General features: G+C 41.0%; 1 protein-coding gene across 1 annotated transcript in view; it reads right to left on the reverse strand.

Moving 5' to 3' along the window:
• Positions 1–337: 337 nt before the first annotated feature.
• The window catches only part of CCT2 (chaperonin containing TCP1 subunit 2), a 51,936-nt gene continuing 26,142 nt past the window's right edge, over positions 338–26,131 (reverse strand). The window contains 13 exon segments of the mRNA XM_077469005.1: positions 338–1,835; positions 7,804–7,871; positions 7,873–7,917; positions 7,919–7,947; positions 12,589–12,688; positions 12,805–12,908; positions 12,993–13,121; positions 13,324–13,443; positions 14,083–14,186; positions 15,008–15,135; positions 15,219–15,319; positions 19,838–20,040; positions 21,484–21,596. Coding sequence (XP_077325131.1) covers positions 1,805–1,835; positions 7,804–7,871; positions 7,873–7,917; positions 7,919–7,947; positions 12,589–12,688; positions 12,805–12,908; positions 12,993–13,121; positions 13,324–13,443; positions 14,083–14,186; positions 15,008–15,135; positions 15,219–15,319; positions 19,838–20,040; positions 21,484–21,596 — 1,275 coding nt within the window. The 3' untranslated portion in view covers positions 338–1,804.

Raw genomic sequence — 26,131 nt, forward strand, 5'->3', positions numbered from 1 at the left:
CTTACTGGTCACACAGCATCCTCTCCTGCTTAGTATCGCATGCCCCAGCCAGTCTCGATTCTTCAAGTTCTACACTATACTCACATACTCTTAGTTACTCCAAATTACTGACAGTGCTACTCTCAATACTCCAAGATAATCCAAAATTACTCACAGTATTCCAAAGTTGCCCCCATATGCTTACAATACTCCAAATTACATGCAGCACTTAAGGCTACTCCAGGTCATTCAATTGTTTTCTATGCCCCTTTCCACACCATAGAGGTGTGTTGCACTGCATCATGTTGGAATTTTGCCCTCGATATGGCCTGCATATAAAAATAAATTCATCAAGGCACATGTTTCTGCGTGTTTTATTGTGCACTGTGGTTTGAACAAGCCAAGACTTGAAACAAGTTGTACGTATCCTTCGGAATGTAAAGCTACTTGGTTTACATCCTCATACTTCTGTTATTTAAACCCATTATGCATGCTAAGGCGCTGTTACACAACATAAGATGTCAGGCAGCTGGCTAGCCAGCAACAAATTTCAGGTAACCTCTGACCCTTTAGCAAAATTGTCAAGTTCAAATGTATATCTTTCATAATTAATGAGCATGTTCAGATTCCTGCACACCCCCAACCGTGTCAGGTTTTCTTTAAAGCTGAGCTAAAGTCCTGCAGTAGACAAAATGCTTGGCAGTGTTTTTCAGTAGAAGAGGCATGTAATATTTTTTTTTGCCAAAAAGCTTTCCCCCGGCTTCTAGAAGTTTTTTTTTTTTTTTTTTATGTTTCCAAGTAGATTTAACAGCACATGCATCATAAGAGTGCCAGCTCATTCTTTCTACCAGTAGGGTGTCAAAAATGGAAACAGGAAATTAAGTAACTTGTACCCATGAGCAAGAGTTACATCGCCGGTGGTTGAAGAGAAGCAAGACCCAAAGCAACAGTGGTAGGGGACAGAAGCAACTGGAGCCTGGACTGGGTACTGGTGGAGGGTAGTACTATAATGCAAGTGAGCCATAATGTGCAAGCATGCTGTAAATACTTGCCCATTATGATAAACAACCACCCACCACCAAGTGGCTTTTAGTTCCACTGTAACTGCCCCATGTTTCTTTTGCCGCAATTTAGTTGCATGTTGTCAATCAAAAGGTGCATAGATGGATGACTCTTCCAGGTAAATATGTGTATATGACAAAAATTACAATTGTCACTCACAAGCAGTCAAAATGCTTGAAACTTTGAGACAGTCAATGCATACACTTATCATATGAGAATTTTAATATAAGGAATGAGTCTCAAAGTATGCTTCTTCCTGCAATATTTTAACCGTTTTGATCTCACAAACTTCCATAATTTGTTTCACACAAAACATGTAATAAACATTTAGTCTTCATTCATGCTTTTTGGTGCAGGTAAATTCTTGGGATATCTGTGTGTGGTAATGTTCTCTTCAATGCATTTTGTTCCCGCTGTTCCAATGGCATTGGATTATATGTCATGAATCTCATCACACATTTGACCTACCAAAAATGCATGAAGGATTCTTCTCAAAGGTAAAATAACTGCCTCTAAATTTTACACGTTTTGCTCATTCATTAAACACATCTCATGACACTTTAGTGCTTTGTATGGAAGGAGTACAGCTATTATCAAAATTTATTTCAGTGCAGGAAAAATGAACAAGCATTAACTAATAAATAAACCACAATGTGGGCGCAACCCTCAAGTGCCAAGATGTCAATGGTGTTTAGCTTTCACTGTGCCTCTGGCCCTGCATCTATGCAGACTGGTTTACAAGATCAGCCATCCATTGGGAAGTTTAGCAAGGGTGATGGTCAGGCACACGTTTCCTAAAAGAGAACAGAACTATTAGAAACAGGCACAATCAAGGTAAAAAAAAGTTACAGACAAGGAGAAATACAAAGTATTAAGACGTCAAAGCCTTCATTTCTTTATTCAAAGCTCATCTTTTGAAAAAGTATGACAGGATTACAAACTGGACAAATTCCAGATAAGTATCTAAGCCCATAAGCAACAGATTTTCTTCTAAAGCCACCTTTCAAAAAAGGTCTTTCAAAACGCAAATCTGAAGAGAAGTTAGCCAAAGAAACCATCATTATATAAATGAGCATAGCTGATACACTATTCTCATTAAATAAACACCTGTAAGAATGGTTTGCAATTTGAGGTTTGGCAGATTCTAGGTGCTTTAAATGCAGCGGTCTCCAAACTATGGCCCACCAGTTTTTCAGGTACTAAAATTCCTATTATGCCTAGTTAGGTCTGTGAATGACAGTTTTACAATGCCTCATGGGAGGTGTAGCTTGGCAAAAGCTGGAGGGCCATAGTTTGTAGATCCTTGCACCTTAAAGCAATGGTCATCAACCCGGTCCTCAGGCCAGGTTTTATGGCCTGTTAGTGGGCCCTGACAGGGTTGATGACCACTGCCTTAAAGGAGAAGTTCCTTTTTTGGAACATGTTACGTGTCCCATCCATATTTAGGAAGGAACATGTTCCAGCAGCTGCAGACATTCACCCTCTCCCCTCCCCAGTGACAACGGCTACGTCATTCATTCACAGTCCCCTGTGAATGGGAAACTACAAGTCCCAACAGGCTTTGCAGCTGTCTCAATGAAGCTGGTAGTTCATGCATTCTTTAGGTCTGCAGGAGTCCTGCATGGTACCAGCAACCTGCTGATTGCTGATGCAATGCTTTACAGGGTCCCAAGACAAAAAATAGTAAATGCACATTTTTACCTGCAAAAAAATAAATAAATAAAAATAAATGCGTATTTATTTAGTTTGTTAAAAAGGTGAACTTGGCCTTGAATTCTGAACTGTCATCTACCAAGTTCTTTTTGGACTTCCTAGAATCAGGTTACCAAAATGCACATCCATTGGATTGTCTTATCCACAGCCTGAGCTCTGCAGCCCCATGTGCACCAGAGGCATATCCACTTAATGTGATAAATGAGTTTGTTCCTGGAACAAATGCAAGAATGATGTTTAGATGTATTCTCCTCTAATCCTGCAATGACAATCAGCATAGAAAGAGAAGCGATCACCTAGGCCTAAATTGGTTATGGTTACATTTTTCAAATATAAACTAGTCTTTGCAGGAAGGTCATATACCACTAAATTCAAAAAGATTAAGCCACAGTGGTAAGGCACTATAAAGTAATGATCACATTACTGCTTTAGGGAAGGGTTTTGAGGTATATGTTTTCATGTATGCTTTATATTGGTTGCTTAACAATATTGTAACTTACTCAGATAAAAGGCTACATACACAATGTGTGAACTGACAATGAAGTGTCTGCTTAACCACTTAACGACCAGCGCACGCCGATGTACGTCCTATTTTTGAAAAGGGATATCTCGGTAACGGCAGCAGCTGCTGCCACAACCGAGATATCCATCTCTTCAGGCGCCAGTCGGCTGTACGATAACGGTGGTCTCTGCGGCGGATTCACCGTGAGATCACCGCTATCGGCGGTGGGATAGGTGCCACCCCCCTCCCGCCGCTTACCGGAGCCGTCGGTAGCGGCAGAGGCGATCGGGTCCTTTTCCTAGCTGGGTATGGAGACGAGTGAGGCTAAGATGGCCCCCACTCGTCTCTATACCATAGGAGGGCGGAAGCAACGTCAAAACATCACTTCCGCCCATACCTCTTAAAGGTATATTTTTTTTAAATGTCATTTTTTTTCCTTTTTCTTTTTTGCATTTTAGTCCAAATATGAGATCTGAGGACTTTGACCCCAGATCTCATATTTAAGAGGTCCTGTCATGCTTTTTTCTATTACAAGGGATGTTTACATTCCTTGTAATAGGAATAAAAGTGATTAATTTTTATTTTTTTTAAAAACAGTGTAAAAATAAATAAAATCAATTAAAATAAATAAGAAAAAAAAAAAGGTTTTTAAAAACACCCCGTCACGACGAGCTGGCGCACAGAAGCAAGCGCATACGTGAGTAGCGCCCGCATAAGAAAACAGTGGTCAAACCACATGTGAGGTATCACCGCGATCGGTAGAGCAATAATTCTAGCCCTAGACCTCCTCTGTAATGAAAAAAATTCTACAGGTTGCATTTTTGCATATGTCGCTTATGGAGATTTTTGAGGCTAAAAGTTTGACGCCATTCCACGAGCAGGCACAATTTTGAAGCGTGACATGTTGGGTATCAATTTACTCGGCGTACCATTATCTTTCACAAAATAAAAAAAATTGGGCTAATTTTACTGTCGTCTTATGTTTTTATTCAAAAAAGTGAATTATTTCCAAAAAAAAGTGCGTTTGTAAGACCGCTACGCAAATACGGTGTCAAAAAAAGTATTTCAATGACCGCCATTTTATTCTCTATAGTGTTAGAAAAAATAATATATAAAATGTTTGGGGGTTCCAAGTAATTTTCTAGCAAAAAAAAACTTTTTAAAGATGTAAACACCAAATCTGAAAAAGAGGCCTGGTCCTTAAGTGGTTAAAAGAGTAACTCCACCTTTGTGGGGGGGGGGGGGGGGGGGGGGGGAACACTTTGCCTTTAGGGTCATCTGTGTGCATTTTAGGGATTTAACAAACTTTGCAGGTACCTTTGGTAATTCTTCAGAAGTAACGGTTTGTCTGTGTCCATGTACAAAGTGATTATGTATGGGAGCGATTTTAGAATTATCAATCAGTTGCTGCATCTGCAGGATTCTAATGAGGAAAGTTGTAGGTTTGCATCCCTTTAGACATGATTCCCCTTTTAGGTTAAATTTTTTTCTGCAGGTTATGTGCACAACCCGATTTGTACCTAGTGTAAACTTCAGGGGAATTCAGTGAGCCAATCAAGGAAGCATGAAATTGCATTTCGGGAGGTGTTCTGTATATCATGTGTGTACAGAACGCTTCCAGGTTGCCATATTGCATTTTCCAGAAAGTTACAGTGCAGCAGATTATAAAGGAAAGGTCGTTTAATAAAACAAAATTGACATTTTGAAAGCTTTTACCTGGGGTTTAGTTATTCTCAGAGTATGGAATTCACCTACTCCTGCCAGCCTAGTAGATGCTGTTAAACCGCTGAATTATCAATGTGCAATGGAAAAAACACCTCTCCTTCACAAATTTATCTTGTGATAAAGTATGCTCTAAGTGGAATATTTGTTTTCAAAATCCTAACTGTACTACTAATGTATAAAATGTGATGACTATTTTATTATGGAGCTCTCCTACAGCACCCACTGACATAGCTACGTGCCTTCCACTGACCGGACTCTTACTCCTTCTCCCCCCTTCAACCCTCTCACACTGCTCTCCCTATGAAATCCCTTTCTCCCCATTCTGGTGGTATTCCTAAACCTATAACCCTTTTATCTTACGCCCCCCCCCCCCCCCCCCCCCCCTTTCAAACTAGTATATTCCTTACTGATCCATGCACAATATATTGTTTTCATTCTTAAAAGCAAACTTCTGACACACCTATGTCAAAATGTTTTTCGCATCCCCCTTTTTATCCATAGAAATAACTGTACATTCATTATGAGCAGTCCCATGTGATGTTGGTACCATTTATTTGTAAATCACCATTTTAATCTGTACTGCTTATTCATTTTTAAAGTGGTTGTATACTCTTTTTTTTTTTACTTTTACCTACAGGAAAGCCTATAAAAAGGGTTACCTGTAGGTAAAAAAAAAAAAATCTCCTAAACCTGTACGGTTTTAGGAGATATTCCCCTCGGTTATGCGCCGCTGACTGCAGCGGCGCATGCGCACGAGGGGATTCTCGGCCTAAAAATCCGGCAGTGTCCGGCCGGAATGAAATCTCCCGCGCGCATGCGCGGGAGTGACGATATCGCGGCTCCGGCCACTCACAGCGCCGGAGCCGCGATACCCGGAAGAAACGCAGAGGGAGCATGTCAGCTCCCTCGGCGTGGATCGTGCCAGATGTCGGGCCTCGTTCTAAGGTAAGTATTTCATAATGAGCTAGTATGCAGTGCATACTAGCTCATTATGCCTTTTGCTTTGCAGGTGTTAAAAATAAAAATAAAAAAATAGCGGGTTTACTACCGCTTTAATACAGAAACACTGAACATAAAAACAAAACAGTTTAAACACTTAGGCTACTTTCACACTGAGGCGCTGGGCGCGCTGGCGGTAAAGCGGCGCTATATTTAGTGGCCGAAAAAGGGTTTGGAGCGCTTCCCCATTGTTTTCAATGGGAAGGGGCGCTTTAGGAGTGGTAAATACACAGCTTCTACAGTGCTCCAAAGATGCGGCTTGCAGGACATTTTTCAGCATCCTGCAAGTGCGCCACTCCAGGAGAGACAGCAGTGGCCGTTTGAGGGCCCTTTGCAGGCGCTATTTTTAGCACTCTAGCGCCTGCAAAGCACCTCAGTTTGAAAGGGGCCTTAGGCTGCATTCACAACTGAGCGCTTTCAGCTCGTAAAATGCCAGAAAAAACGTTCAAAAAACACCCGACATGCAAATTCCCATTCATTTAAATGGCCCCTGTACACATCTGAGTGTTTTGTAGCCTGAAGCTCAAAAAAGTACATGAGCTTCTTTCTGGGCAGATTACAGGCATTTGTTTTTCTGTGCAAAAGCGAGGTAAAAATGCACGACTTTCTGCCTGAAAACGAAACGCACAGGTGTGAATGTAGCCTTATATGCTTCATAAACACTGGGAGTTTGCCCAGCTCTGCTGAATGCCTTCCTGCTGACAAGAGATAAGTTGTGTAAAAAAGGCACCTTGAAAATGCGTTTAAGCAATCTCAGACGTGCCAGGTGTTTTAAAGTTCATTAATTTCATTGTCCACAATATTAAAATTTATTCTGGTCTTAAAAATGAATTGCTCAAATGATAAACGTGCCTAGCTTTTAGGCATGTTTACATGCGTTTAGGTGTTTTTGCCTAAACACTCCTCTTGAGCACGCAAGTGATTTTTTTTCCATCTCCAAATGCATGGACACATGGTCTAACAAAAAAGACAGGTAGAGGTAGAAAAAAAAAAAAAAAAAAAAAAAAAGCCCAATGCTAGTAAAAAGGGGTGTTTTTTGGCATCTGGTGTGCATGAGGCATGCTTTATTCTTCAGATCTTCCAGCCCGTTTTGGCTATTACCAAGGCAGCACTAAGAAGCTATGTTGTGGAAGATAAACATTCTCATGTAGTTTGAATACAGGGAGTCTCCCTCCACATTTTTTCCCTTTGCAAAATTGTAAAAGCATTTGGAAATTGCAACTCAGGGGAGTCTGGTAGTTCAATATTGGTGGCCACAATCTGGTCTGTCTAGCACCAGGGAAGGCGAAGAGGGGATAAATCACTGCCTTATGTCAACCTCCAAGTAATGCTTTTAATTTAGTTGAGGATGTCATTTCATTTTAAAATATGAACAAGATAAAATCAAGGTTACATATGCAGCAATACACATTTATTCACTTCCACAGCCATACATATTTTTGTAAATCTTTTGTTAACATCTTAGCATCACAGTAACTAGAGAAATGCTGATTTGGCATCCATTCTTGCATCAATTTTTTTTTTTTTTTTTAAGAGTACGACTTACAGATACCAAAATAAAAGGTTTTGATCAAAATAGGAAATAGCAACAACTACATTTCCTGAATGAGTAAGGGGGATGCAAAAGGTGAAAACAAAATCACACTAAAGGAGCCATATAGCAAATAGCATAGTCATACACCACGTTCTATAGTACATCCACCAAGAAAAAAATGATAGGTGGTGGTGTAGCATTTTTGGAAAAAAACATCAGCAAGGATATCTGTTGACAATGTTCAAAAGAAAAGGTAAATCGGACTATAAAAGTTGATTTTTTTTGTTACCTTGGTGCAGCTTTAATAATATTGTCTACACGTAGGATAACTTCAGCGGCTTCAGCAGCACTCAGCAAAAACTTGTCTCTTCACCTGGAAGCTCTCTGTTATTCCCAGCTCTCCCCATATCTCCAATTATACCATTTTTCATGTCTACAAAGTAATATAAAAATACATATTAATATCTCTACAGCAATGTTTTAGTTCCCCACCTAAACTTGCAGCCCTCACATACTGGTCACAGTAGTACATTGTTTTCAGTAAATTTTGTTTTGGATCTTTGAGTGCATCCACTGGCAGCACAAAAACAAAATGTAAAAAAGTTATTAAAATGCAGAAATTAGGTTACTATGACACCTAAACCTAAAATGATTTACCTTAAAGAGATTCAGTCACAACTGGACTCCTGCAAGAATTTTCAGTCTTAAAAAGTGGTAGTATTTAAGAGTAGAAGTACTTAGTTTCTTTTCAGGTGCCCCCTGCAGGTACAGTGCATCCGGAAAGTATTCACATCACTTCACTTTTTATCATTTACAGTCGTATTCCAAAATGGAATTCATTACTTTCCTCCAAATTCAAAAAAAAACAATACCCCATAAAGACAACATGAAAGAAGTTTGAAATCTTAGCAAATTTATAAAAAAAAAATCCCAATGTACACAAGTACTCACAATCTTTGCTCAATACTTTGTTGAAGCACCTTTGGCACCAATTACAGCCTCAAGTCTTTTCGAGTATGCTTAGCTAGCCATGCCTAGCTTAGCACACATTTTTGGGCAGTTTCTTCTATTCTTCTTTGCAGGACCTCTCAAGCGTCAGATTGGATAGGGAGAATCGGTGCACAGCCATTTTTAGACCTCTCCAGAGATCTTCAATTGGGTTCAAGTCTGGGCTCTGGAGCAGGTTTTCACCAAGGAGGTCTCTGTACATTGCTGCATTCATCTTTCCCTCGATCCCGACTAGTCTCCCAGTTCCTGCCGCTGAAAAACCATCTCCACGGAATGATGCTGCCACCATCATGCTTCACTGTAGGGATGGTATTAGCCAGGTGATGAGCGGAGCCTGGTTTCCTCCAGACACGGAGGCTTGCCATTCAGGCCAAAGAGTTCAATCTTTGTTTCATCAGACCAGAGAATTTTGTTTGTCTGAGTGCCATTCAGGTGCCTTTTGGCAAACTCCAGGCGAGCGGTTATGTGCCTTTTACTTAGAAATGGCTGCCGCCTGGCCACTCTACAATATAGGCCTGATTGGTGGAGTGCTGCAAAGTTAGTTCTTCTGGAAGGTTCTCTCTCCACAGAGAAACGCTGGAGCTGTCAAGAATGACCATTGGGTTCTTGGTCACCACCCTAAGGCCCAATCACTCTGCTTGGCCAGGCGGCCCGCTCTAGGAAGAGTCCTGGTGGTTCCAAACTTCTTCCATTTATGGATGATGGAGGCCACCATGCTCATTGGGTCCTACAATGCTGCAGAAAATTTTATGTACCTCAATACAATCCTGTCTCAAAAGGTCTACAGACAAATCCTTGGCATTCATGGTTTGTGCTCTGACATGCACTGTTAACTGTGGGACCTTATACAGACAGGTGTGTGCCTTTCCAAATCATGTCCAATCAACTTAATTTACCAAAGGTGAACTCCAATCAAGTTGTAGAAACGTCTCAAGGATGATCAGTGGAAACAGGATGCACCTTGGCTCAATTTTGAAAGTCATGGCAAAGGCTGTGAATACTTCTGTACATGCAATTTTTTTTCTCTTTAATAAATTTGCAGAGATTTCAAACAAACTTCTTTCACGTTATTATGGGGTTTGGTTTGTAGAATTTCAAGGAAAACAATGAATTTAATCCATTTTGTAATAAGGCTGTAACATAACAAAATGTGGAAAAAAAAAAACATAAAAAAATGTAACGGGTGCATTATTGATGTGTTCTTGCTGTGTTTTCAATGCATTTCAAATGGGGAGGTGCATTTTCTAACATAGAAAAAATGCAGCAAGCAGGAATTTTACCACCACAAGGGAAGTGCAACAGACCAGTGTGAAGACATACATTTTTCTTGTGCTTTTCTTGTGCTAAAAAGGTGCCGATCATGGCCGACAAGATCTAACTAACATGATAATAATTAGTTAGATCTTAAAATAGTCTCCCAATTTAGGGCATAGTTAGGGTCAGATTAATTTAGAGGAAGAATGCGAACAGATGTTTTTGCATGTTTGTCCTGTCTATATGTGCTATTTTAGAATGAAAATATCAGCTTAAATATCTCTTCCCCATCCGCAATGGCCTGTAAGATATGTACATAGAACGCCCCCTGTCTCATGTTACATGAAGAAAGGGTTAACCTAAATGAAGATTTTGTCTGCCAATCTTTAAATACATGCTAATTAACACACCATGGGAGGAATAATGACGTCTAATGATACTATAAAAAGGAAACGTCATTTGAGTTCCTACACGTCCAGTTGAAGCTATGTGACGCCACGTTGCGAAATGCGTTGACGTTTATGAGGATAGCAGGCCCTCATTGGGCACTAATCAAAGTGCTGGCAGCCTGAGTATTGAGTACGGAATGTCCGAATGAAGATCTACTTTAATGATCTCGCAATAAGCTAAAAGGAAAAAAGATCCCGGGGTGAATCCCACCTAACAGGAGTGGTATGATTCAGCTGCTAAGACACAAATGGTAAAGGATCCCATACATGCTTAAAGGACTTTGTGCCGATTTGGGTTGTTGATGGTGAAGGACTTGATGCACATACCTGGCTTGCTTGTCGGACCAGCGGCTGCCAGGGACAGGCATATACATCTATATGAAATCCGCCTGAAAACCCCAGGGAATGGCAAGCAAGCTTATCTCAAACTATTTGGCTGAAAATCGTCTGCGGAATTGTTGAATATATGGGATCTTCTGATAACCATCGTATCATGAGAAATGTCTGGCATGTGCTGTGTTAACTAGCCTGATTTGGTGTAGCGTACCTTAAAAGACTGAAAGATTGAGCTCGGCCTTAATCAATTAAATCACTACTAATTGGAGTATTTCCAGCACAGTTTGCCAGACAGGTCTCTGTGGGTGTAGAAGATCAAAGGAGGAATTTTTCACTTTCGTGGCAGAAATTTTCCTATATCATAATACAAGTGACTAAGTGGAATGGGATTCTGACCTAAAAATACCTGATTAAATTCACCAAAGAGACTTGCATGAAATTTGCTTTGCTGTTTAATTGGGGCATTTGAACGATTTCCGTATTAACTATAAAGGCTAACCATGCACAGCATATGGGGAGGGGGGGGGGGGGGGGGGGGGGAGTAAAATTAGTAATTAACACTTTACATCTTCAAACAATTATCCCCATTCCCTGATTGTTGCTATTTAGGTGACCATACACATGCCGATTTTTCGGGCTTTGTTATATTTTTTTACTTGGAAGCATTATCTGTTATCATTAGTGCATACTCGGCACATCGCCACATGTATGGCCAAAGAGGCACCTCATCCATTTATTGTTGCATGTATGTATGCGTTTGTCATGTTTGTTGATGTCAGGGTGTATTTATTGTGTAAATAGGGATGATCCTTGTGTCGTTTTGGGATTTTTGTTCGTGCAAACACCAAAGATCGATTTGTGTAATATATTACAAATCTGGGTCAATTATTTTAAAGATGTTTTGAAATAAATAAATATTTTTGATACAAATTAATGTCTTATGTGTCCGCCGGAAACAAAGGTAGCTACTATTTCCCTTTTTCCTGGTGTTGTGGCGCTGTTAACGGGATACAGCAGTAGGAGAAAGGTTCTCTCTCTTCTTTTGATATATCCTTTTTAAAAGAACCTGAATATAAACTAAACTATCAATATATCTTTAAACTAGAATACTTTCTTAAACCCTACCCTTAAAGTTACCAACTCCTAAAACAAAAAACTATTTGTTCAAGAAAAAAAGAAAAAAAATACACAATCCAAATAAGTTCCAAAATGAAAATGAGCGGGAACATACTCTTCCAAAAAGAATAAAGCAATAATGAACCTAGCAATACTAAAAAGGAAAAAAAAAAGCAATTTTTTCCCCCCTTTTTAAAGCCCAACACTGGGTAAAAATAAAGCTGTGCCCACACTGCACGGGTCAACTTCTCATTTTGTCCAGGGGAGAGGAGAAAGCTGTATGTTCACTTGATCTTCTGCTCCACCGGCAAACAGCGCTCCTCCCAATCCAGCGGTGGACTGTTCCTACCATCTCTTTCACATCCAGAGCAGGTCTATGGGCGTGATGACATCAGGAACAGTCCACCACAGAACATCTTGGGTGTACAGGAGCCAACGGGACCGGTCTTGTGCAGTGAGGATCGGAGGATTAGGCAAGTACATCCCCAAGACAAAAATTAGCAGTTAACCCATGCAGTACGGGTACAGTCCCTATGTATGGGAAAACTTTTTTTTTTTGCCCAGAGTTGGGCTTTAAGCACACAGGTCACACCGCTGGTTATACTGCCCCTTCATAAGTAAACCTAAATGACACCTGTGCCTCAAGAAAAGCAAAGGATGCCATTAGTGTCCTAAAATTGCTAGTACCTGACCAGTCTTGTCTGATCATCTGACTTCAGTCCTTTCTAGATCATGCATGCATGACCTGGAACGTACATGCAATCAAGGAAAACTTAACTAATTTTCAGATTAATTGTTCTGCATCAGTGATTAACAAGATAGTAAGTAGAGGTCTTGCAGTGAAAACCCTGTATTTCTCTTGGCACTGATTTTCTTTAAAATAAATCTTTATTTAGGAGGTCTGTGCATACCGAGTCCATATGTCGACTTTCCTTCACTGTGAGCCGCTCTGAGCTGAGACACCAGGTCAGCACTGTCATAGCCAGCATTGTCTGCTATGATAGTTGGAAGCTTTAAAAAAAAAAAAAAAAAATAGATATATATTGTGAGATAATACACTCGATTTTTATCTTGTACATAAATATTCACAAGCAACATGCTCACTCTTCTTAGATTCAAGAGCTTACCATTCTTAGAGCTATGGCAAAAGACTCCATAGCCACAGATTCTTTGCCAGGGGTTCTTTTGGCCAGCTCTGTTACTACATGGGCCATCAGCATTTCAGAGCATCCTAAAAGATCACAAACAGAATGATTACATACAAAAGAGCAGGACTGTACAAGCAGTTTGGGAATGAATAACTCAAATGAAATACCTCCTCCATAAACCGTTCTTGAATCCTTAACAGTCTGGGACAATACACAGAGAGCATCATGCAAGGATCTCTCCGCTTCATCCAAAATCTGCTGTGTTGCTCCACGAAGAACAATTGTACAAGCTTCTCCTGAAATGTCAGAGTACATTTGTATTACATTTTTTTTTTTTAGGTTTATCCAGTAATTTATGGTACGTGAACCCTCTACTTCACTTTTGCTGATTGAGCCCATATGCAGATATCATGCGAAATGGAGCATGAGAACAGCTACTGCAAAAGTTTTAAAGAAAAAAAAAAAAAAAGTGTGTCACATTTAGAAACACATACATACCTAATGCAACCCCTGAGAAATGGATGAGATTATCTTCGCCAATCATTACTTCTTCAATAAGTTTACAGCTTCCAAGTTTTACAAGCTCAGGATGATCAAAAGTGGAAGTGATGTCTCCACCTGAAAACAAGAGGAGGTGTCAGATGGGAAAAAAGGAAAAGCAGACTGTTTTAGCACAGTTTAGCATAGACAGCACAGTATGCTACTACAAAAAATGTTAAACACATTTGTTTTAAAATTTCCTGGAATGTTTGACCTGTATAAAAAAAAAAAAAAAAAATCAATGATTGTTCATAAATAGGAAAACTACAGCTGAAATATCATATGCAGTAAATGTTTGTATTTTCCAATTAAATGGTCAATTCTACAAAACAAATATTACCACGTAACAGTGGGCATCTTTGTTTTTTTTTAAATCGGGGAAAAGCATCTTTATTGTATGAAATAATTTTCCATGTTCTAATGAAGCTCCCAGACTTTGTGCATGCTGCAACCATGGCCTTCTCTTCAGCTCTGACTCACTAGTGCTATTTTCTGGTGTAAGTCTAGGTAGAGATGATGTAGAGGCCAGAGTGTGTACCCAGGAAGCAACTTCTTGAGTGCAGAGGAGACCATTTGAATACCAACAAAAAGTTATCTGCAAGATGTATTGCGGTGGTAACAAAGTGTTTGATATTGGATTGACAAGAACGCAATTCTTAAATAAGCTTCTGAAATGGCAAATACAAAAGGGGGTCCTTGCCTTAAAATTAAGTTTACCTGTCACAAGTGCCAGGCGCTCCACACCAACAAAATCTGCATGTTCTATGGCCATAACACCAGCTGTTGCAAACAACTGTTCAGGATAATTGTAAATCAGCTGCCTGTGTTTAGAAAAAACAAACAAGTTTTACATTAAAATGCAAGGTATATTGCACACATTTTGAGTTGTTATTGCAGTGTTTAACTTAGCTCGCTGTCTTATATTTTCTCTATTGTAATAAATGTAAAGATTTGCTGTTTAGTCACAGCATTGACTGTCTCTCTCCTCCTCCAAACAAATGTTTAAAATAAGGTAGTAAACACAGAGGGAGTGCTTAATTTTCAACAAAAATTGCCAGCTTATTGACTTACTTTGGGAAAAGTAGCAATAAAAACAGATAGTGTAGCACTGCAAAACATAAGGCTAAGCCTGCATATGAAACGTGACAATATTGGTTGCCTTTAGAGCTTATAGGACAGTTTTTAGACGCAATATTGGTTAAACTTGCTGTTCAGAGTCATTAATATTGGGTCAATGCCCACCCTCTGTGTCTTTGTGCTGTGCATGAATACAACAGCTACATGCTACATTTTTTTTGTAATTTCCAGAAAAACACACATAGGGGTAAATAGAAAACACACTCTATACCTAAAACCTAGAAATATGAAATGGCCCTTTAACACCGATACCTGCTCAGAAGATGGCAAGTGCATTCTGAAAAGGTCAATTACAATACAGTCAGTATATTATAGCATTAATGTTATGGTACAAAACAGACAGGTCCTCATTTTATTATCTAGAAAAAAAGTCAAATAAAAATACAGGAAGGACCTGAAAAGGCAATGAATTCTCCAGAGTAAAATCAGTTTCCAAACTTATGCCACAATACCTAGCAATACATCAGCATGAAGCTTTCAACCCAACAATCGGAGTGATCATTACCTGTTGATAAAGCAGTTGATTCCATGTTTCAGAATTCGTTCCACCTTCTCTTTCATCTTCTCCTTCTCTGCTTGCTCAATCTCTGCCACTTTTGCGGTTGAGTCTACTCGCACTCTTGAGCCAAACACCTAAAGGATTAATTTTATTAACAGTTCATAGGAATCAACAAAAGAAAATAATACATTAGTTAAAGCATACAAAAATCACTAACCTTAATCTTATCAGTATCCATTCCTGTATTAGCAATAAGTATTTTAGCATTCTCAATGCGTTTTGGTTGATTCACACCAATTTTTTTGTCCAACAAGAAACCTAAACGAGAAATCAACAATTTGAACTATGCAAAAGGATTAAAAAAGAAAATTTCACAAAAATACAAACGCAACACATACGTGGTCTATATAAATCTACTAAACTCGATTAAGATTAACCACTTCAGCTCCAGAAAGATTTGCCCCCTTCCTGACCAGGCCATTTTTTTTTTTAGATATGGCACTGCGTAGCTTTAACTGACAATTGCGTGGTCGTGCGACATTGTACCCGAATTTATGTCCTTTTTTCCCCCCCCCCACAAATGGAGCTTTCTTTTGGTGGTATTTGATCACCTCTGCGGTTTTTTTTATTGCGCGAAAAATAAGAGCGACAATTTGCAAAAAACACAAGTTATACTTTTTGCTATAATAAATATCCAAAAAAATATAAAGACTAAAAATTTCTTCATCATTTTTAGGCCGATATATATTCTACATATTTTTGTTTTAAAAAAAAAAAAAACGAAAAAACCCCAAAAAACGCAATAAGTGTATATTGATTGGCTTGCACAAAAGTTATAACGTTTACAAAATAGGCGATAGATTTATGTCATTTTTATTATTATAATTTTTTTTCTTTTACTAGTAATTGTGGCGATCTGCGATTCTTATCAGGACTGAGACATTGCAGACGGATCGGAAACTTGGCACTATTTTGGGACCATTGACATCTATACAGCGATCAGAGCTAAAAAAAAAAAAAAAGCCACCGATTTCTGTATAAAAGTCACTGGCAAGGAAGGGGTTAACACTAGGGGGTGATCAAGGGGTTCACTGTGTTCCCTAGGTGTGTTCTAACTGTAGGGGGGATGGGACTGACTAGGGGAGGAGAACGATCGGTGTTCATACTCAGTATGAGCACACGATCGGTCTCCTCTCCAGAGAGAACCGGGATGTGTGTTTACACGCACACATCCTGGTTCTTGCTGTCACGAACGATGACGGGTGCCGGATGGTCAGCAGGCCCACGCATCGGCTTCGGGGACATGCGGCGCGTATGGCTGCTGTAAGTCTTAAAGGAGCGACATACAGCTACAGCTATACTTGCCAACCTGCCACAGTTAAAAAAAATATTTAAAATTAACCCTGTTGCAAATTTTACATATTACAGCAGATGGGGGTCTTAATTTTGCTGTATTGATATCTCAGGCAACTTGGTATCCAATGCTTGTGGGTGTGTTGAATATCTAGTCCCCTGCTGCATGCTTTGGTTCTTTCCCCTTTGGTTTGCAGAAAGAACCATAGCATGCTGCGGTGTAACATGAATTAAACAAACCTCAACGTATTGGATACAAATGGCAGCTGGAGATCTTCAATATAGTTTAGTTATAGGCTTTAGGGTTGTTATGGTTACTTTGTTAATAACAGGATATATTAGTATCTACCCTGTCGCATGCCACATCCGTATACACAAATCAACCTTAAAATAAAAATACTGTTCCATTGTTATACATGTGCTCTTACTATAGAGGCTCTTAAAAGTTAGGACTGCAGATAATACTGGGGTGACTTGTCAAGGCCTCTGCAGCTTACGCATATATTTTTAAATGTGTGCAAACTAAACCTGTTTTAAACGTGAAATGTTAGACAGGAGAATTCACTTTGTTGCAGGCCAATTGGTAAGTTGAGCTTCCATGTACTCCTTGCTGTTAAGGCCAGTTATAGGCTGGGGCAGTTGCCACTTTTTTTTTTTGCCAATACTGTTCAGATTTTACAGGCACAAAACAGAACAAAGTTCAAAATATTTACAAATAATTACAAAATTGTTCATAAAAACAGACATATACCAGAACATAAAAGCAAGTGTTGACAAACCACTGCAAGGGGCCGGAAATGGGAGCAAATACGTGGATTATACAGGTATCTGCTCCCCCCTGAAAGGTACCAAATGTGACCCCGTAGAGGGGGAGTAATCCGAAAAGGCGGAGTAATTGGAAAAGGCGGAAGTTCCATTTTTGGGTGGAACTCTGCTTTAACGTATGTTAACACTTTATGACCTATTATAGGTCTTATTGTTTTTATGAACAATTTTGTAATAAAAATTTGTGACTATTTTAAAAGTTTTTTCATGTCTGTAATGTTCAATTAGTAATGATAATTTTTTGTGGTTACTTTGTTAATCACGGATGAGAAACAAGCACCCGACTCGTGCATGCGCAGTAGGAAACTGGCAGTGAAGCCGCAAGGCTCCACTGACTGTTTTCCTTAGTTCGGATCAGGTGCAGGCGCCGCCATTCTGTGGATGGATCGGCCTCGGGGGGGGTGGGGGAGCGACGTCGCGGGCTCACTGGACAGGCAAGTCTCCTTACTAAAGCCCAACTCAGTATGATCAAATCAAACTTGAAATTGAAAAGGGAAGTTATGGTTATTCTTGCAGATTAAATTGTTCTGATCAAAACAAAAACATTATACAGGATTTAAATAAAACAGAAAAAGAAAAAAAGGGGGATTTTTTACGGTGCTTATATACCAAGGAGTACCAAAAAAAATAGATAAAAAGTTATATAAATTTATTAATACAATTAAAACAGCATACATAATATGCAATAACACAGAGAACTCTGCACAAACGTTTACTAATTAAGAGGGATCCCAGAGGTGGAAGTTGAAAGGCAGACGGCACTTTATCCCAACATGTTTTGCGTTAGCTTCATCAGGGGAAGTGCAAACTAGCAACAGATTAATAATAGTTAATGTACAGAAAAACAGAAATTACATGCGTTATTGTATATAAAAATTTTTGGTTATTAATGGCTAATTAGCAAATGGAAAAGAAAACCAATAATAGAAATGGCCCTGCAAGTGTGAGAACTATCAGAATGGCGCTTACCGTCTACTGTCTGAGCACCCACATGCCGGAAACCGATCAATAGGTGTAAAAAAAGGTGCATCGCCTTGGCCTCACCAATGGCTGCCCAGCAACAAGGAAGACAGACGGGGCTAAATCAAGGCTACAGGAATGGATAAGTACAATGTGTAAGAAAAATTCAAGCCAGGTATAAAAAACATTGTGAGATAAAGCGCTGATGTGGAAAAAACGCTATGATGGACGGGGGATTTATAAGCCAGGCTGCTCTTATACAGTTAGTGCACGGAGAGCACTCGAGCTTATACTTGGCGGCGGTCCGTCTATCTGGTCAGTTATTTAGTGGACATTCTCTGCTAACTTATGGTACTTAGTTTTACAAGTGGTTCATCTTTACTGATTTATTTTATCCTGGTTGTTTTTAGGGAATTAATTGACTGGCGGGTATTCAAGTGTGTTGCCAGCCTCCTTGATCAGCTAACTTTGAAACTCAGCTGATTTGTGACCATTTGTAACAATTATCTTGTGAAATGGTTACATCCAGCTTTGCGGGCTATAAACTACTTTTTTTGTAGTAAGTACAGCTTTATTATTGTTTTAGCCTTTCTGAATATCTCCTTGCTTGATAGCCTATTGTCAATTAGTTTCTTTTTTAGGTTTAATTTGTTCATACCATTTATATACTCTTTACATTCTCATAGACCTTTCCCGTTTTTTATTGGTGATTCTTATCCGATGTGTGTATATGATTGCTCCCTTTCCTGGGCTATTTAAAACATTAACGTTCTGTATTGAATGAGGCTACTGGCCCTTCCCTCAATGATTGAGGTAGTCATATTCAATTGGTATATTTTACTATTCAATTATATAATTCTCTGATCTCTATATAGCATTTTTTCCACATCAGCGCTTTATCTCACAATGTTTTTTTATACCTGGCTTGAATTTTTCTCATACATTGTACTTATCCATTCCTGTAGCCTTGATTTACCCCCGTCTATGTCTTCCTTGTTGCTGGGCAGCCATTGGTGAGGCCAAGGCGATGCACCTTTTTTTTTTACACCTATTGATCGGTTTCCGGCATGTGGGTGCTCAGACAGACGGTAAGCGCCATTCTGATAGTTCTCACACTTGCAGGGCCATTTCTATTATTGGTTTTCTTTTCCATTTGCTAATTAGCCATTAAGAACCAAAAATTTTTATATACAATAACGCATGTAATCTGTTTTTCTTTACATTAACTATTATTAATCTGTTGCTAGTTTGCACTTCCCCAAATGAAGCTAACGCGAAACATGTTGGGATAAAGTGCCGTCTGCCTTTCAACTTCCACCTCTGGGATCCCTCTTAATTAGTAAACGTTTGTGCAGAGTTCTCTGTGTTATTGCATATTATGTATGCTGTTTTAATTGTATTAATACATTTATATAACTTTTTATCCATTTTTTTGGTACTTCTTGGTATATAAGCACCGTAAAAATCCCCCCTTTTTCTTTTTCGGTTTATTTGTAACCTTTAGGGTTGAGGTGCCTATTTTCTGGGTGTCAATGGGTAGACTGGACCAGACCCTTATTTATTATACAGGATTTATATAGTGCCGGTTTTCACATTTAAGTGTGCATTTAACGTTTTGGCTAGGCAGACAGTTTTTTGGAACTAAACTCACTAATTTTTCTGCTAACCAGCAATAATTATACACAAACTAAAATGTACCTTCATCCAGATAAGAATCTGTTAAACTTCCTCCCAGCTTCTTAATGACATGAATTGCTTCCAAATTTCCAGAGCCTTTAAGTCTCAAAACAGCTTCCACAGCCAGTTTAGCAAAGTGGTCCTTGTGGTGGGTGAGCAGCTTAGAAGACAGGGTTGTCCTGGAAATGTTTAATAGATCGGCCCGAAACTTCTCTTCATCATTTCTATGAAAGACAGGCAAACAAGAATTACTTAACAAATTAGATGCGTTTGGAGAAGTATACGGCAAAAATTAAAGGCAAAAGTTCACCTTTAGGATCAGGTTACACCCATTGAGGGTGTAACATGCCTTCTAGTGACCCACCTCCCCACTTTATGACAGTGGGCGGGGGATCTTCCCCCTGCACCCACTGTCCTAATTTGAAAACCATACGGCCATGTGGGGCTATGCCCACACGGCCCCATACATTTCCTGTAAAATAAACTTTCAGCGCTCAATGAACTGTGAGGGCGCTAGCGAGTGCTCCCATGTTTCATGGATTCCTCCTGCCATTCAGTAACTGCCTACCAGTATTGGAGGTATGGGCAGACAGCTTACCAAGTGTCTGCAGCACCCACACATTACACCCATCTGATTGTGACTTTAAAGGTTGCAAAAAAAAATAAAAAAATTTATATATATACATATACATACATACACATATACATACATACATATACATATACATATACACATACATACATACATACATACACTATTGCTGCTTGTTTTGGACAAAGGCGGTGAGCACCACTGATGCCTAGGCAAGGAATTTGGGCGAAGGATGCCATCTTTATTTTGGATTACCAAATGCATTTGTAGTTTTCATAACACGTCACTTCATAAAAGACAGTCACTTCGGTTTTTGCCCAAACAGAGAGCTTTTCTTTAAAGTGGAACTTCACCCCAAAAAGGGGAAATTCTGTTTGAAGGCCTCCTCACCCACGCATAGGGTGTGGGGGGCTGGTTTTAGCAGTTCTCCCCACAGTCTTCTGGGACACGCCACTGGTTGCAGAAGACTATGGGACCATTAACAAGGAGCAGCGTGAATCACACAGTGGCCACAAGGCTGTGAAGCCGCAAGATGTCATAGCCCAGTGTCCACAGTTAATATGCTGGTGAACAAAGGCGGTCCCTGGCACCCCCTTGGGTGAGCACAGCACTGGATCCTGGGACAGGCAAGTGTCCCGTTTATTAAAAATCAGCAGCTAGGTTTAAAAAATAATAAAAAATTGCTCTATAAAATGACTCCAAAATATTTTAAATCATTTTACAACGAAGGGGTTTTCTACTCCTAAAAAATGTGGAAACCATCTTGATTTGCACCACAAAAGGATGGTCAGGAATCTCCATCAGCCACTTTCTCTTCCTTACAATAGGGGCTACTGGAATGCAAAGAATTCATAATTTCAGCTTTTATTAACTGTCACTTCATCATCATTCTTGGTTATAAGAAGAGAGGCACTAATGGCATTAAAAAGTGCAAGAACGGTACCTTTTGTAAGACCACAGTGATATTTCTTTGCTGTTAGGAACTATAAGCACCTTATCTCATTGCTACACGAATACAAATCTTAAACGTTATACAGTACTGTATGGTATAAAAATTGAGCAAATGCAAACTAACCCATGATCGATTGCTGCTTTCAGAAGGGCTTCTCTGGCAACTTGTGTAGCTTGTCTCCATCCGGATATAATGGTCTGAGGGTGAAGCTTCCTGGCAATCAACAATTCAGCTTCCTGAAAATAAAATAATTTGTAGTTGAAAGCCTTATTTTTACCACCTACAAAATATGAGAAAGCTTACATAACCAAGTGTGTTCTTTGTATTTTTACCAATGGAGGAAGACAAGTACAGTCCATAGGTTTCCTAAATATCTTTGGACAAAATGTTTGCAGTGAAACATCACTAGAACTGGTGGAGGGTGTAAAAAACGTATTACGCATAGTATATCAGAAACTCCATCTTTAGCAAAGCTGTCCTTTTTAACAACACAGCAGTAACTAAAATAAATATCAATGTATTTTTATCTTATCACGTGAAATTAAAACCTACTGATGGATCGCCATGACTAAAGAAAACCATAAGGATCAAAGCACAGCAAGTAAGTGAAGCAGCCAGTGCAGTATTTAAGTCTTTTGCTGCCAGGCCCTGCGCTCCACTTATAGAGATGACCTTGCGGTTCGGTTCGCCTGGTGGTCGGTTCGTGGCAAATTTTGCTTGTTCGCCAAACCGGTGGACTTCTGGCACAGTTCGCGGCTGTCATATTTGTTTACATTGTGAAGAACTTTGACCCATGACACATCCATCATGGGGTTGAGACATTTCAGCACATGGACAATTGGACATTCCCGCTACCTTATAAATAGACCTGATCTGGCGGCCATTTTACATTCTGTCTTTTGTCAGTGTAGGGACAGGACGCTGTGCGGAGCAGGGACAGTTCGTTTAATCACTAGCTATTACTATTAGGTCCATAAAGGTCCTTTTAAGGACTGGTATAGGTGTACAGTTAGAATATACTTTCTTTCAAAGATAAAAGGTATATTCTCGTGCACTGCTGCTGACTGCTAAGTGCACTGCTGACCGGTGTACAGTATATAGGGTTGTACACGTATAATATACTTTCTTTTAAATATAGAAAGCATATTATACTCGACTGCTGCCCGATTCTGCAGCTGTCTTATCAGTGTAGGGACTGAGGGACAGTCTGCAAATCACTAGCTACTAGGTCCACAAAAGTCCTTTTAAGGACTGGTATAGGTGTACAGTATATAGGGTTGTACACGTATAACATACTTTCTTTCAAATATAGAAAGCATATTATGGTGCACTGCACTGCTGACCGATTCTGCAGCTGTCGTTTCTCAGTGTAGGGAGGGACAGTTTGGTTTTTGGAGCAGGGACAGTCTGCAAATCACTAGCTACTATTCGGTCCACAAAGGTCCTTTTAAGGACTGGTATAGGTGTACTATTTGGTGTGCAGTATATAGGGGTGTAATACACGTATAAAATACTTGCACATATAGAAAGCATAGTATAGTGCATTTCCACTGTGTCACTTTGTAGTATCACTGCAGAACCGCTCAGCAGTCACAATGCTGCAAACGCAATAAAAAAAAAGATGTATTATAACTGGTGTGATAGACCAGTGGCACCCAAAAACGACAGACTGAAGCGGGGTGTTAAATACCTTCTTCCACATACATACTGCACTTCTCTAGAGACTTTTGTCACAGGGTCATTTAATAAATGACAGGCAGAGGAAGAGGCAGGCCCTTCCACAGGGGTGGTAGGGGTAGGGCAGGAGCAACAGACTTGAGCCAAAGTGGAAAATTGCAGAAGGTGCGTGCGATTACGTCAAAGGACGCACCAGACTTGGTTGAGTGGCTCACTCAGCCTTACTCTTCTGCACCCTCCTCATCCTCTCGATCTGCACCCTCTTCTTCACTCTCTGCTGTGTGCACCCCCAAAGACACTACCAACACCACCACCACATTCCCTCCGCTTGAGCCACAGGAATTATTTTCCGATCCATCACAAGACATTGCCGATGCGCAGCCATTGGATCAGGAAGAGGAGGTAGCAACAACCGCCACTCAGCAGTCTGACAACAGTACCCAGATCAGCCCAAGGAGGAGGTTGGTCCCCTGTGTTGCTGCCTACTCCAAGATCTCTAATTATAGCGGTGGGGAAGGTGACGTCGATGACGTGTCTAGTGATGCCACGTGGGTGCCCACAAGAGAAGAAGAGGAGGGGAGTTCAGAGGGAGATATGGACCAGCAGATAGGGAGGAGAAGCAGGCGGAACTTAGATTGCACAGGAGGGGCAAAGCAGCCTGCTAATGCATCAGGAGCGAGGCATCAACCATGTACAGTCACACCTGGCGCTCCGCAGCGTGGTTTTTTTTTTTAAACGTGTCCGCTGCTGACAATAGTGTTGCCATCTGACGCCTTTGCAGTCAACGCATAAGTCGCGGTAAGCCCAACACTCACCTAGGGACGACCGCCTTAAGGCACATGAGCTGCCATCACAGAGCCCAGTGGGAGCAATGGAACCCACAAAGCCACACTCCAGGCTCTCACTGTCCAGCCTAGTCTTCTACTTCTCCTCACAATTATCCTCCACTCCACATCCCATCATGCCATCCTCGCGTTTTTCTGGAAAAAGGCGCTTCCGCGGGCCAAATGTTCGAGCGTAAAAAAAAAAAAAAAAAAAAAAAAAAAAAAGAGATGATTACACCGGATAACCCTCTTGCCCAACGGTTGATGGCTGGCTTGTCAGAACTGATAGCCCGCCAACTACTGCAATATAAACTGGTGGACTCGGAGGCCTTTCGAAAATGTGTTGCCATTGGAACACCACAATGGAAGGTCCCAGGAAGGAAGTATTTCTCACAGAAGGGCATCCCAGAGCTATATGGCCATGTTAAGCTGCAAGTGAATGTATCTCTGGCACACAGTGTCGGTGCCAAGATACACCCGACCAGACACGTGGTCTAGCAAACACGGGCAGGGAAGGTATATAACTTTTACTGCCCACTGGGTGAACCTTCTGACGGCCGTCAAGCATATAACCCATGGCACCCATGCAGATTTGGTTTTACCGCCACGGATTGCAGCAGGCCTGCCTCCTCTTCTCGGCTGACTCCTCCTTTTCCGCTGCTAGCCTCTCTTCCGCTGCGCCGCCCAAGATCCCCAGAACCTATTCGACATGCCAGGTGAGACATTTCTATGCTGTGCTACGTCTGTTGTGCCTGGAAGCCAAGAGCCACACTGGCCCTGCACTCCTTTCAGCTTTGCGTTCACAGGCAGATCAGTGGCTAACACTGCTCAATTTGACAGTTGGTAAAGTGGTGTGTGACAACGGTGCCAATCTGCTTAGCGCATTGAAACAGGGCAAAATTACACACGTGCCATGCATGGCACACGTCTTAAACAGGGTCGTGTAGCCATTCGTTGTCAAATATCCTGGGGTCCAGGACATCTTGCGGCAGGCAAGGAAAATCTCAGCCCATTTCAGAAGATCTTACACGGCCATGGCTCGCCTTGCTGACATTCAGCGGCGACACAATCTGCCGGTCAGACGTCTTATTTGCGATTGCCCGAAGCAATGGAACTCAACCTACTATATGCTTGATAGGCTGCTCCAGCAGAAATGTGCAGTTAACTACGAACTCTGCGGCAGAACAGGTTCTGGGGAGCTTTTTTTTCACCGCGCCAATGGCTGATCATGCGCGACGCATGCAGACTTCTGCGGCCATTTGACGAGATCACCAAACTGGTCAGTCGCAGCCATGGCGCCATCAGTGACATCGTACCTTATGCCTTTATGGATTGTGCATTGCGCCGTGTCATTGATCAAGCCATGGAGGAGCAGGAGCAGGAAGATGAGGAAGTCGCAATGCTGGATGAATTCCCAGGGGGGGCTACTCTATCTGAGACAAGTCAACAGGTGTCTGAAGAGGACTCAGAGCTGGGGCGGATGAGGAGGAGCAAGAAGAGCATGCTTTAAACCTTTCTGGGATCCCTGTTGTGCGTGGACGGGGATGGAGAGAGGAGAAAGAGGATGACGACATTATCCTGGATGATGAGCAGGAGCCAGGCCACCACACCGCTTCCAGTTTAGTGCAAATGGGGGCATTCATGCTCCAGTGTTTTAACAGGGACCCCCGTATAAAAAGCATAAAGGTCAAGGACCAGTACTGGGTGGCAACGTACTTGAAACCCCAGTACAAACACAAAATGGCGGAAATGTTACCACCGTCACAGAGGGCTGTCAGAATGGAGCACTGGCCTTGCTTCGAGAAATGCTGCTTTCTGCTTTTGCGTGCGCTGGCAGAGGAGGAATTCCCACTTCCAGAGAAAAAGAGTTGCGGGTACCAATTCAACAGCGCCTGCAAGAAGAGGGCAGTTTGAAGATGTGTTGGTGATTTCTGATATAAGGTCATTCTTTCAGCCGACCCATCGACAGGTCTCATCCGGATCCAGCATCAGGGAACGCCTAGACCGACAGGTGTCCGACTACATCGGGTTAACGCTTGAGTGATGAACCCCTGGACTACTGGGTGGGCAGGCATGACCTCTGGCCAGAGAATGCCCAATTTGCAATGGAACTGTTGGATTGCCCCTCATCCAGTGTCCTGTCTGAAAGGACGTTCAGCGCAGCAGGGGGGGGGGGGGATCGTGACCGATAAGCGCACTCGCCTAGCTCACGACAGTGTTGACTACCTCACATTTATAAAAATGAATGAGGCATGGATCGCGGAGGAATT

This window comes from Lithobates pipiens, unplaced genomic scaffold, assembly GCF_037356315.1.
Source record: "Lithobates pipiens isolate NorthernLeopardFrog02 unplaced genomic scaffold, aLitPip1_a1.2 Scaffold_8, whole genome shotgun sequence".
In the NCBI taxonomy this organism is placed as follows: Eukaryota; Metazoa; Chordata; class Amphibia; order Anura; family Ranidae; genus Lithobates; species Lithobates pipiens.